Source organism: Canis aureus, chromosome 26 (assembly GCF_053574225.1).
Source record: "Canis aureus isolate CA01 chromosome 26, VMU_Caureus_v.1.0, whole genome shotgun sequence".
Lineage (NCBI taxonomy): Eukaryota > Metazoa > Chordata > Mammalia > Carnivora > Canidae > Canis > Canis aureus.
In genome coordinates, this window is record NC_135636.1 from 22990616 (window position 1) to 23002575 (window position 11960).

General features: G+C 50.2%; 1 protein-coding gene across 7 annotated transcripts; it reads right to left on the minus strand.

Annotated features, from left to right (window-relative positions):
- Positions 1-1793: 1793 nt before the first annotated feature.
- On the minus strand, positions 1794-8128 carry AP5S1 (adaptor related protein complex 5 subunit sigma 1). Of its 7 annotated transcripts, none has more exons than XM_077872352.1 (4): positions 7981-8128; positions 7336-7535; positions 6706-6897; positions 1794-5046 (listed from the first exon to the last, which is right to left on the minus strand). In XM_077872352.1, the coding sequence occupies exons 3-4, from the start codon at positions 6879-6881 to the stop codon at positions 4620-4622; spliced, it is 603 nt and encodes a 200-aa protein (XP_077728478.1). In that variant the 5' UTR covers positions 6882-6897; positions 7336-7535; positions 7981-8128; the 3' UTR covers positions 1794-4619. The 7 variants fall into 7 exon arrangements, with proteins under 7 accessions (XP_077728478.1, XP_077728480.1, XP_077728481.1 ...); XM_077872354.1 differs by having other exon boundaries at positions 7971-8068; XM_077872355.1 differs by lacking the exon at positions 7981-8128 and adding an exon at positions 7896-7914.
- Between the last annotated feature and the right edge of the window lie 3832 nt (positions 8129-11960).

The following is an 11960-nucleotide window of genomic DNA, read 5'->3' on the forward strand; positions in this document are numbered from 1 at the left end:
TCAGGTGATGATCTCAGGGTCCTGGGATTGAGCCCCAAATTGGTCTCTCTGCTCAGCAAGGAGTCTGCTTCTCCTTCTCACTCTCCCTCTGTGCCCTCTCTCAAGTAAATAGATAAATAAATAAAATCTTAAAAAAAGAATACAAGTTCACATTTGTTTATATTTGTGTAAAGAGATATGTAGAAAACCTAGAAAGCTATTATCCTTGAGGCAGTGGGAGGAACACAGTGAATGGGGACAGAGGTGGGAGCAAGTTTTTTCAATAAAAACTTTATCATTTTGGGCAGCCCGGGTGGCTCAGCGGTTTAGCGCCGCCTTCAGCCCAGGGTGTGATCCTGGAGACCCGGGATCGAGTCCCACGTCAGGCTCCCTGCATGGAGCCTGCTTCTCCCTCTGCCTGTGTCTCTGCCTCTCTCTCTCTCTGTGTCTCTCATGAATAAATAAATAAAATCTTAAAAAAAAAACAAAAACAAAAACTTTATCATTTTAATTTTTTTAAGGTTTTATTTATTCATTTATTTGTTCATAAGAGACACACAGAGTGAATCAGAGACATAGGCAGGGGGAGAAGCAGGTTCCCTGCAGAAAGCCGAATGTGGGACTCAATCCCAGGATCTGGGATCACACCCTGAGCCAAAGGCTGACACTCAACTACTGAGCCACCCAGGCATCCCTATCATTTTGATTTCTAAACCATGTTACCTGTTTGAAAAATAAAATTTAATTAAAAAATAAAATAATAGGGGATCCTTGGGTGGCTCAGTGGTTTAGCGCCTGCCTTTGGCCTGGGGCACGATCCTGGAGTCCCGGGATCGAGTCCCACGTCGGGCTCCCTACATGGAGCCTGCTTCTCCCTCTGCCTGTGTCTCTGCCTCTCTCTCTCTATGTCTGTCATGAATGGATAAATAAAAATCTTTAAAAAATAAAATAAACAAGATAAAATAATAAACGGGGCACCTGTGCACTTCAGTCAGTTAAGTGTCTGCCTTTAGCTCAGGTCATGATCCCAGGGTCCCGGGATTGAACTCCAGGTCGGGAGTTCAATCCTCCCTGCTCAGAGGGGCTGTCTGCTTCTCCCTCTCCCTCCCCCTGCTTTGTGTTCTTTCTCTATCTCAAATAAATAAAATCTTCAAAATAAAATATAACAGTTTAAAAAGTCAAGGCTGGCCCAGGTGGGTTCTCTGGTAATTCTACCAAATATTTAAGGAAGAAGATATACTGTTTCTCTAAAATCTCTTCCAGAAGACAGAAGCAGAGGGAATATTTCCTAACTCATTCTATGAGGCAAGTATCACACCAATACAAAAACCAGATGATATAAGAAAGTTACAGACCAATATCGGTCATGAACATAGATGTAAAAGTCCTCAACAAATATTAGCAATAAAATCCAACAATGTATAAAAAGAATTATACACTATAACTGACGAAATATGGTCTATCCCAGGTATGCAAGGCTGGTTCAACATTTGAAAAAGTTAATGTAATCCATTATATCAACAGACTAAAGAAGAAAAATCATATGATCATAAAAGTAGATGCAGAAAAGACATTTGACAAAATCCAACACCTATTCATGGTAAAAACTCAGCAAACTAGGGATAGAAGAGAACTTCCTCGACTTAATACAGACTATCTACAAAAATCTGCAGTCAACATCAGTCAATAGCAAGAGACTAGAAGCTTCCCCACTAAGATCAGGAACAAGAAAAGGAGGTCCCATCTCACCCCTTCTTTTCAACACTGCACTGAAAGTGCTACTAATTCAATAAGAAAAGGAAATAAAAGCTAAATACACTGGAAAGGAAGAAATAAAACTTTATTTGTTCACAGATGACACGATTGCCCATGTAGAAAATACGAAAGATTCAGAAGAAAAACTGTTGGATGAATAAATTATCATAGCAAGGTTGCAGGATATAAAATTAATATTTAAAGGTCACTTTCCTCTATATCAAAAATGAACAAATAGAATTGAAAATATATTGTCATTTACACAGCTACCATTAACACCCCCAAAATGAAATTTAAGTATAAATATAACAAAATATGCATAAGATTTATATGAAGAAAACCACAAAACCCTGATGAAAGAAATCAAAGGAGAAAAAAAATAAGTGGAGAGATATTATTCCCCGTTCACGGATCAGAAGACTCAAAATTGTCAAAATGTCAGTTCTTCCCAACTTGATATATTTGGTCTACAGATTTAATGTGATCCCAATCAAATTCCCAACAAGATGTTTTGTGGATGTGACAAACTGATTCTAAAGTATATACGTAGAGGCAAAAGATCCAGAATAGCCAACTCATTATTGAAGAACAAAGAGGACTGATACTACCTGCCTTTAAGACTTACCACTATAGGGGGGCACCTGGGTGGCTCAGCAGTTGAGTGTCTGCCTTCAGCCCAGGGCATGATCCCAAAGTCCTGGGATCGAGTTCCACATCGGGGTCCCTGCATGGAGCCTGCTTCTCCCTCTGCCTGTGTCTGTTCTCTCTCTGTGTCTCTCATGAATAAATAATCTTTAAAAAGAAAAGAAAAATTGGCAGAAAGGTTTCAGACCAGACAAGCTTGAGCCCTTCAAACAAAACCAGAGGAGCCTGTTCTTGTGAGAACATGGGCACCCCACCAGGACCACTAACCTGGAATGAAGGAAAGGGTAGCCCAAGAGAGCCAACTGTATAGAGCACTGGTGTCCCACTAGGATCTGTGGAACATTTCCAGTGGCACGACTTGCCACACACAGAGTAAGGTCCCTTTAGGTCTTCAAAGTCAGAGGGTGATTTGTGGCACCCTTTGATGGAGAAGGTAGCCTTGTCCCAATGGTGATGGTGTAAAACACAGCATGGCTGATGGTGTTGGCTGCAGACTCGAGAAAGCAAAACCTCGATCATAGGTGCTGCCTCCTGAGTGGGTGTGAATGGGTCCTTTTTGGGTGCCAAATGGCACCTGATACTTGGGAAGCATGATGGGGCACAAACCTAAACCATGACCACCTAGGAGGCTAGTTTTTCCTGTCCAAGAAAGCCATGCTTCACAGGTAACATTCAGATCATGAAAACTGATGTTGATGGAGGTTTTTTCCAATGGAATAATTTTAAACCACCACTAGGAGCTGCTGATTAATGACTTTTAATAGGAGTTTGGTGCCCCATGCACATCCTTTTGGGTTCGACCACTGTGCAGCGAGGCCCAGCTCCACACTGCCTTTTTCTGGAGGCAGAAAGAGCCAGGGAATTTGCCCTAGGACCAACTCACAACCACTGACTGAAGGGAATGGCAGACAAACATCCACAGCCCCTCACCCCTCCAATGTTCATTTAGAGCCGACTATTGTATTACAGGTCCCTAGAGGTACAAAGCTCCCTACCTATCCTTGATAATCCAAGTATCCTTGATACTTGTATGGGCTGCCTCCCCTTCCAGTGCTTCCTGGGATCACCTCCCATGTAAACCACTTGTATTTAATCCTTACCTCAGGCTCTGCTTCTCAGAGATCCATGCCAACCCACCACATTTTGGTAGAGAAAACAAGTACTGCTACCCAAAGGAGGCACAGGAGACAAGAGTGATGTGAGGCACAAGAGGTCTCCGCTTCTTGGAGGGCATCTCTGACCATAAAGGCTCAGATATCCAACTCAGAGCCATACAAAGAGGCAAGTACTCATTGAAGCAAATATGCATTAGCCAAACTTAAATAAATAGAGAGTGAAATCACACAATTGGTGCTTTTACTTCAAAATAAGAAAGAACCTCACCCTGGCCAGATCTCTTGCACCCACCTGATGGTACCTTCTCTCCCTGAAGACGAGGGAAACCTATGATTATCTCAAGGCTGCCTGGTTGGCAAGGGCTGGGCCCAAAATGAGTTACAGAATCTCCCTGCTGGGGCAGCCCCAGTGGCCCAGCAGTTTAGCACCACCTTCAGCCCAGGGCGTGATCCTGGGGACCCGGGATCGAGTCCCACATCGGGCTCCCTGAGTGGGGCCTGCTTCTCCCTCTGCCTGTGTCTCTGCCTCTCTCTGTCTCTCTCATGAATAAATAAAATCTTAAAAAAAAAAAAAAAAAAAAAAGAATCCCCCTGCTGAATGAATGACACATTTGTGAACTGTGATGGGGCTGGACACCAAGCAGGCCCTCACTGACAAAATCTTTGATAATGCTGCCTAAGTGGGTGTAAAGGCAGCAGCCAGCTCCCCCACCCTGGGAGTCTCTGATTCCTTTTGCACTGCAACAACTGTGGATTTGGAAGAGAAAGTGGGCTGAGTTCCACTCCTCATGCTCCAACACTAGCAACTGGTGGACTGTTTTGGGGGCTGGCTGCTGGAGATGGGAGAAACTGGGGTCAAGGACAGGTGGGGCTGGCCCACTGCAGCAGTCTGAATGAGTCAGATGGCAACTCCAGGGACAGGATGTTCTGGGATTCCTCCCCACCACCCCTTGCCCACCCCCCCCCCCCTGCCAACTTGAGCCATCCACCTGTCCTGGGTGTGGTACCACACGAGAGCTGGGAGCAGGCTGGGAAGGAGGCCAATGCCAAGCTTCACCTGGCTGTGTGTCCATCCATCCCTGTCCTCCCTCCTTGCCCCTTCAGAAGTCCCATCTCAGTGAGGAGTCAGCGGGGCCAGGCAGCACTGAATTCCTTCTCCAGACCCTGGACAAACTGGTCATTGAGGAAGAGCAGTTGACCATGGGGCAGGAAGCGGGCAAGGATGCCCTCAATGCGATCTGCCCGAAGCAGGAGGTTGGCGCTTGGGGTCAGCAGCCGAAGGTGGTCGAGGAGGAGGCGTACCAGGAGCCGGAGTGTGCCCTCAGCCAGCAGTAGGTTCTCATGGGCATCTAGCACCAAGGCGAAGCCTAATGAGAGCACACCCAGCCACACCACTGTCCGCACCTCCTGGAAAGGGTCCCCTGCTGCCAGACGGAAGGCCCCAACTGGGGCCTCATGCAAGGGCACTGGCTCATCTGAGGACTGAGGCTGCAGGTCCATGGGGGTCCGGCCAGATGCCTGCTGCTGCAGCCGGCACATCGATTCCACCTGCCTGCAGAGAGTGAGTGGGTCAGACTTCTGTCATCCTCACAGCCACCCTGAGAATTGAGAGTTGCTATTAACTCCACATCTCAGATGCAGAAACTGAGTCCTAGAGAAACTAAATGACCTGCTCAGTACCACAAAGCAGGAAGCATGAACCATGACAGGAATCCAGGCTCCTGCCTCCAGGCCTTGAATCATTTCATTCCATGTGTTCAAGATAAGGGGTCTGGGACCCCTGGGTGGCTCAGCAGTTGAGCATCTGCCTTTGGCTCAGGGCATGATCCCAGGATCTGGAATCAAGTTCCACATCGATCCTTGCAAGGAGCCTGCTTCTCCCTCTGCCTGTGTCTCTGCCTGTCTGTGTCTTTCATGAATAAATAAAATCTTTAAAAAAAAAGAGAGAGAGAGAGAGAGAAGGCAGGTTTTGAACATAGCCCCTTGGGCCAGGAAAGGGCACCAGAAGAAAAAGATCCTGCCCCCACCAATTTCACAGAGGCCTCCTTAACATAAAGAAAAGCAAGCCACAAGAAGTAAAAGCCACACTCAACTGGGCCTCTCCACCCTGTCCCATCCTGCAACCCTCTCCAAACAAAAAAGAAAGACCTTCCACTTGGCCATTTAGGATTTTGTAATCACAGTCTGATCCCTCCTGAATCACCTTCTAATTTGGGCCATGCACAGGCTGGTTTTAAAGACCTTTGGTTTTCTGTGCCAGGCAGGGGCAGGGAAGGCCCAGAGGAAAAAAGGGGTGGCAAAAGGGCTGCCCCAGAATGTTAATCTCTCCACCCCACACAGAATGCAGAGAGGCAAAGAGATTCTGGCACTTACTGGCTCCATCTGGCTCTGTGAGGGGAAGGTCCAAGGTCAGCCACCACATTTGGAACAGTGTTTTCCACACTGTTCTCTGTGGATCCCAGGCTTTCAGGAGGCTCTGGGCTCAGAGTCCCTATGTATCACATTCTCTCTCCTCCTTAGGAGTTCATAAAGCCTGCACATATACTAAAAGCCCTGAGAAATCCTGCACTGCAAAGCATGTTTATTTTTTTTTAATTTTTTTAAATTTTTATTTATTTATGATAGTCACAGAGAGAGAAAGAGAGAGAGGCAGAGACACAGGCAGAGGGAGAAGCAGGCTCCATGCACCGGAAGCCCGATGTGGGATTCGATCCCGGGTCTCCAGGATCGCGCCCTGGGCCAAAGGCAGGCGCCAAACCACTGTGCCACCCAGGGATCCCACAAAGCATGTTTAATCTGTTCCAAGGTTTGCCTGCCTACACTCAAATTCCAGTCTGCCATGTTCTAGTTGCATAACCTTGGGCTGGTTAAATCCCTGTACTTCAGTTTATTCATCTGTAAAGCAGGGATAATAACTCGATTTATCTCAATAGATTGTTATAAGAATTAATGAGTTCATATACATGAAATGCTCAGAACATAAACACTTAACACATATGTATAAGCTTGATAAATGCTAGCTGTAAGAGTCATTATAATGACAGCAGCATTTCACAAATACTTGTGAATGAGGGACAACTCGTGGAAACACTACTCAGATTTTCTCTCTGCCTCTTAGTCTGATTCTCTGTGCCTCCTCAACCCTCCCAAGCACTCCCCCTCCCAAACCCATTACAATCAGGCATGCATTCAGTGAAGGCCTGCGTGTTACCTGGCCACAGCCAAAATCTGCTCCTTTCGGAGGAGCCTGTCCCTCTCAGCACCATGTGGTCGTGGGTCATCGGGTGAATTCTCAGCACCAAAGACACAGGAGTAGAGCACTCGGCAAAGGCCCATGTCCTGGGCCTGTGGAGCCCGCAAGGTGTGGATGAGGAAGGCGTAGACCATGGCTCCAGGGTGGACACTAGAGGGAAGCCAGAGACCTTGGTGAGGTAAGTGTGAAAGCCCAGCAGGGTAGGCAACCATAAAACAGGTCTGGGAGCATATCTGGGGGCTGCTGTGGCTGGTTGGTCACTGGTTCTCCTCCGCCACCCAGGATGTACTCCCTGCCTCTGAATAATGGCATCTGATCAGCAGGACTTCTGTCCATAAGTCAAATAGTGAAGAAATTTCAGGCAACCCCAAACCGGGTTCTACAAAACAAATGGCCAGGAATCTTTAAGAGTGTCAAAGTCACAAGAGTCCAGGGATCCTGGGCTGCTGCTCCAGAGCACTGGACACTAAGGAGACAGGGCAGCTGAACGCAGGGTGTGATGGGGTCCCTGGCCAAAAAAAGGGTAGTTTCAACATAGGCATTATTAGGACAATGTACATTTTAGGTTATAGTCTTAATCGATGTTACCTGATCCTGAATATCCTGAATATAGGACAATGTCCTTGTTTTTAGAAAATACACACTGGGGCAGCCCCGGTGGCGGTGGCTCAGCGGTTTAGCGCCGCCTTCAGCCCAGGGTGTGATCCTGGAGGCCGGGGATCGAGTCCCGCGTCGGGCTCCCTGCAGGGAGCCTGCTTCTCCCTCTGCCTGTGTCTCTGCCTCTCCCTCTGTCATGAATAAATAAAATCAAGAAAGAAAAGAAAAGAAAAGAAGAAAAGAAAAAGAAAAAGAAAAAATACACACTGAAGTAACCTCTAAATACTGCAGGGTGAGTAGATCATCAGCTTAAATTGGTCAAGCAGGAAGGTTCGCGAAGGCGCTTTGAGAACGGCTGCCAGCCGACCTGGCGCAGCCCTCTGGTGGCCCTCCAGCCTCACGAAGAGCGCGTCATCACCCCTCGCCACTGTGTCCCCTCCCCCCCCTCACATAGACATGATAGCGACCAAAACCTTCACGTCACTGCCTCGCGCAAGCCTGCAGCGCAGTGCATTTGGGGGATTGTAGTTCCTTGCTCCAGTCAAACACACCTAAGCGAGGCACCCTGCCCCGAGAGTGCTGTCCCTTCAGCCCCGGGGCCGCTGTCCTCCAGGCGTCGTACTCACCCTTCCTTACCTGCCCGAGGACTTCCGCTAACAGGCCGCTCCACTTGGCAGCTGGAGTGCAATGGCGGCTCCTAGGCGCCTGCGCACAGCGGTCGCGGGCGCGCGCCCGGTGACGCGCGTAGGGTCGGCGGGCGGGGCGGGGCTCCCCCCGCGCCCCCCCCGCCCCCCCCGCCCCCCCCCCACGTCGGGTGCTCTGTGTCGGGGAGTGGGGAGGGGTGGCGTTCTGATATCGGGACCTCCGGCGCGGAAGGCTTTGGCCCTCCCACCAGAGATGCCTGCTTCGAACTCCCAGAGGGGCCCACGCCGGTTATTCCCGGAGCGGGTGTGGGGGTTCCCGCTCGGAGCCCTGGACCAGCCAAGCCCCAGGCCACTGCCCCTGGCGACCGCGAGGGGGCGCAGCTGCTCGGCGTCTGAACCTTCCGGAGATCGCCGAGCGGCCGCGTCGTCGCGGGCGGGTTTCGGGCCACCGCGGGCCCTGCTCGTGGGGCTCGTGGGGCCTGAAAGTGTCTGGCCGTTTCTCGAACCGGGCAGTGTGCGTGCGAGTCGCTGGGGTGCCTCTTAAAATGCAGATTCCTGGGCTTTTTTGGGGGAAATTGTTATTTTTTTTAGGTGAAAGGTGCTTGTTTAGGCAGGGGTGGGGGAGCTTGGGGTTGTGGACTCCTGCAGCGGATTAAGACCAGCGTTCGGGCTGGAGCAGAATGATTCAAATTCGTCCCCACCCTGTCAGCAGCTGCGTGCCCCTGGCAGGTAGGTCACTCCGCTGGGCCCCAGTGAAGCCCCACAGGGTTTTCAGGCTGACCAGTTCTAACCTTCATATTCCCACTTCTCGCAAGGTGACACCGCCTTGAGGGAGGCTATCAGAGTATAGTGAAGAGACTTCCTCCCTTTTTTTTTTTTTTTTTTTTGAGATTTTATTTATTCATGAGGGAGACACAGAGAGAGGCAGAGACACCGGCAGAGGGAGAAGCAGGCTCCCTGCAGGGAGCCGGACGTGGGACTCGATCCCGGGACTCCACAGGCCCTGGGCTGCAGGCGGCGCTAAACCGCTGAGCCACCCGGGCTGCCCGAAGAGACTTATTTCAAAGTGAAAGGGGTACTGCCAGGCACCAGCCCCCAGAGCCAAGCAGCGGGGTAAAGCTGCAACTAGAGGCTCCTCCTAGAGGGATGTGGGGCCCTGCAAGAACTGTCCTGAGCCTCACTGCCTCCCTGAGCAGCCCCACACGTGCATGTATACGCTCACCTGTTGGCATGTGAACCACTCAAGACACCCATGTTCTTTGTTTGCCTCAGAGCCTCCACACTGGCTGTTCTCTCAGCCTGGAATGCCCTTTCCTCCCCTTTTTTTGCCCTTCAAAATGCGCTCAGACCAAAACTTAGGGGAAACCTTCTTCCCTGGACTGCCCATTAGCATTCAGTTGCCCCCTTTGCATTGTGGGTCTGCCTGTGGTGGTGATGTGGGCCTGCCCAGGCTGCAGCACTCATCCTCCCTCCCCAGGGCCATGTATAAAACAGACCTGGAGCCAACAAGAACACACTCCTTGGTGACTGAAGAAATGAAGGACAGGGCAGCTCAGGCAAGGACCCTCCGAGGGCAGGGCATGTACTCTGGGCCCCTCTGGCCATAGGATGTGAGCAGGGGGGCACTGAAGGAAGTCTAGAGGAGGTAGCTGGGGGGCTGGCCAGGGCAGGTGGGCATTTTGGCCAAAGGTACAACACATAATATTATATTTGTAGATGGAGAGGCAGGCCCAGAGGCGGTGTGGGGACTCAGTCACAAGGCTGGGGGTCATGTTGGCTCAGTTCCTGGTTCCTGGTCCCTATCACTCTGGGCCAGAACCCATGTCTGCTGGCTGATTACAAGCTGATTATAGCAGAGAGCTGGCAGAGGGCTCTGGTTGCTGGGGGCCACCTGGCATCTGGAAGACAGCATTCCAGCCTCTGTCCATTCCTTAGGCAGTGAATCCACTCCAAGTCCCAGGCCGCCGAGGGGCTGGCTGGCCGGCCCTGTGCGAGGTATGTGAAGGAGGCAGCAGTGAGAAGCTAGCCTGAGCCACTTCCATAGAAGGCTGTGGAAGACTCAGGTTGGGTGTCCTGATAAAAAGCAGAGTTGAGTCAGGTGCCGTTCCCGAATTTTTACAGCCTTCAGCCAACCTGTGCCTTCAGATCAAAAGCCCTATGCTGAGGACAGCGAGGCAGGAAGGAGCCTGGGTCCCCCTAGATGCCTTGTGGGAAGAGCACACATGTTGATCTTGCTCAACAGCTGTGTGGAGTTGCTGTCATATACAGTTTAATTCATTCCTAATTGAGGCAGCATGTGGAGTGGTCAGGATGTTGCGTGGCACATGGTAGGCACTCAGTAAGTCAATAAGTGTTGACAACCCTTAATACAGAGGCAGGATAGGAGAAGGTGTCAGAGAGGTGTTGGTCAGCACTGGAAAGCAAATGGGGCCTTCTGGACGGATGGGAGTCAGGCAGAGGGACGGACAGGCTGAACCTCCTGGTACTTCTTGGAGTTATAAGACCTGCCCTGAAGACAAAATGGAACAGTCTGAATGTGCTGAAGGTAACTCATGTTGCATGCTCTTGTGTATGAGGCTTTCATAGCAGTTACCTTAGAGATTGCAGCTGAGCCAGGCATACAATAGGTATGGGTTTATGGGATATGAACTGAAGGAGAGAGAGAGTGAGGTAGAAACAGAAACTGAGGAGAGAAGGGGGAAAAAGTAAAATGAAAGCACTACAAAAAAATTAGAGGAGCTTCAAGGAAGCAGGTGGCTGGATTTAAGGCCTGGCCCACCTGTCTAGAAGTGGCTGGGGAACCACACCTTCCTGTCTGTCATTTCTCCTCCCCTCCCTCTGGCTGTGGGCAGAGGTGCTCATCACCCCACTCCCCAGCCCTGTTCTTCTCAGTGGTGCTCTGAATTGGGGGGGGCGGGGGTGCCTACAAGCTTCTTGCATTGGCCCCTTCCCTATACTCCCACCCTCCACTGCTGTCTGCCCATGTCAGGGTGAGGCCAACCCCACAGTGGCAGGCAGCCTGGTTCCTGCCTTTTCCGATACCCCTTGGTGCCCACCACTATGATGTGTGCACAGTGACATACTGATTCAATTTGGAAAACAGGTTCCATTCCCCACCTACCCAAGCCACAGCAGGGTCCTTATTCGCTGGTGGGCAGCCTGGCTTGGGAAGCTGCGCTGCTTCTCCTGGACATTAGGACCAACCCCTGGGTCCTACTTACACACTTTCAGGTAGGGAGCTCACTCCTCGGAGACAGCCCCATGGGGTCTTGACAGCTAGAAACCCTTATTAGTGATCTTTACAGATCCTGAGTCCTCAGGCCAGACTAGTTGAGCAACCACCTACTTCTGGATGTGGGGAGGGCTGTTGGATGGAATCTGCTAGTCCCAGGCAGTGGATTTTTTGAATCACTCTCAGTTTACGATGTCTAGCTGTTTCTTGAAGAGTAGAGCAGCAAACTAAGAAGGGATCTGGTTTTTTGAGAATCCAGATGAGCTGAGATTAAATAGATAAGGTTGTCTTAGAATAAAGGGGACCAAAGTCAGACAAGCCTTGTCATTGTGTCCTCTTCCTCCTCCTTAGGCCACCTCAGAGATGGCATTGCCCTGTGCAAGCAGCCTCCCACTGGCCACACCAATAGCCTCCTCCTCTGTCTCTGCCACATCTTCCACAACTTCCTAACTGCTGCCTGGACTGGTGCAGTAGGCCACCAGCGTACACATAGCTTCTGGGCTTTTCTCTTACAACCCATCACCCAGGGGCTTGCCCATGCACAGAAAGGAAGGAAACTCTCAGCCTGGAGCCTTTCTTTTAATTGTCTTCAGGCCCATCCCTTCTATCTGTCTGATCTTGTAATCCTCACACTGGCCCTAAGTCATAACAGCCATAGCAGACTCTTGTATGGCACTTGCTGTAGATAGTCTTTGTTCTGAGTGCTTTACATACACTCACTTATTTGATCCAACCCACGA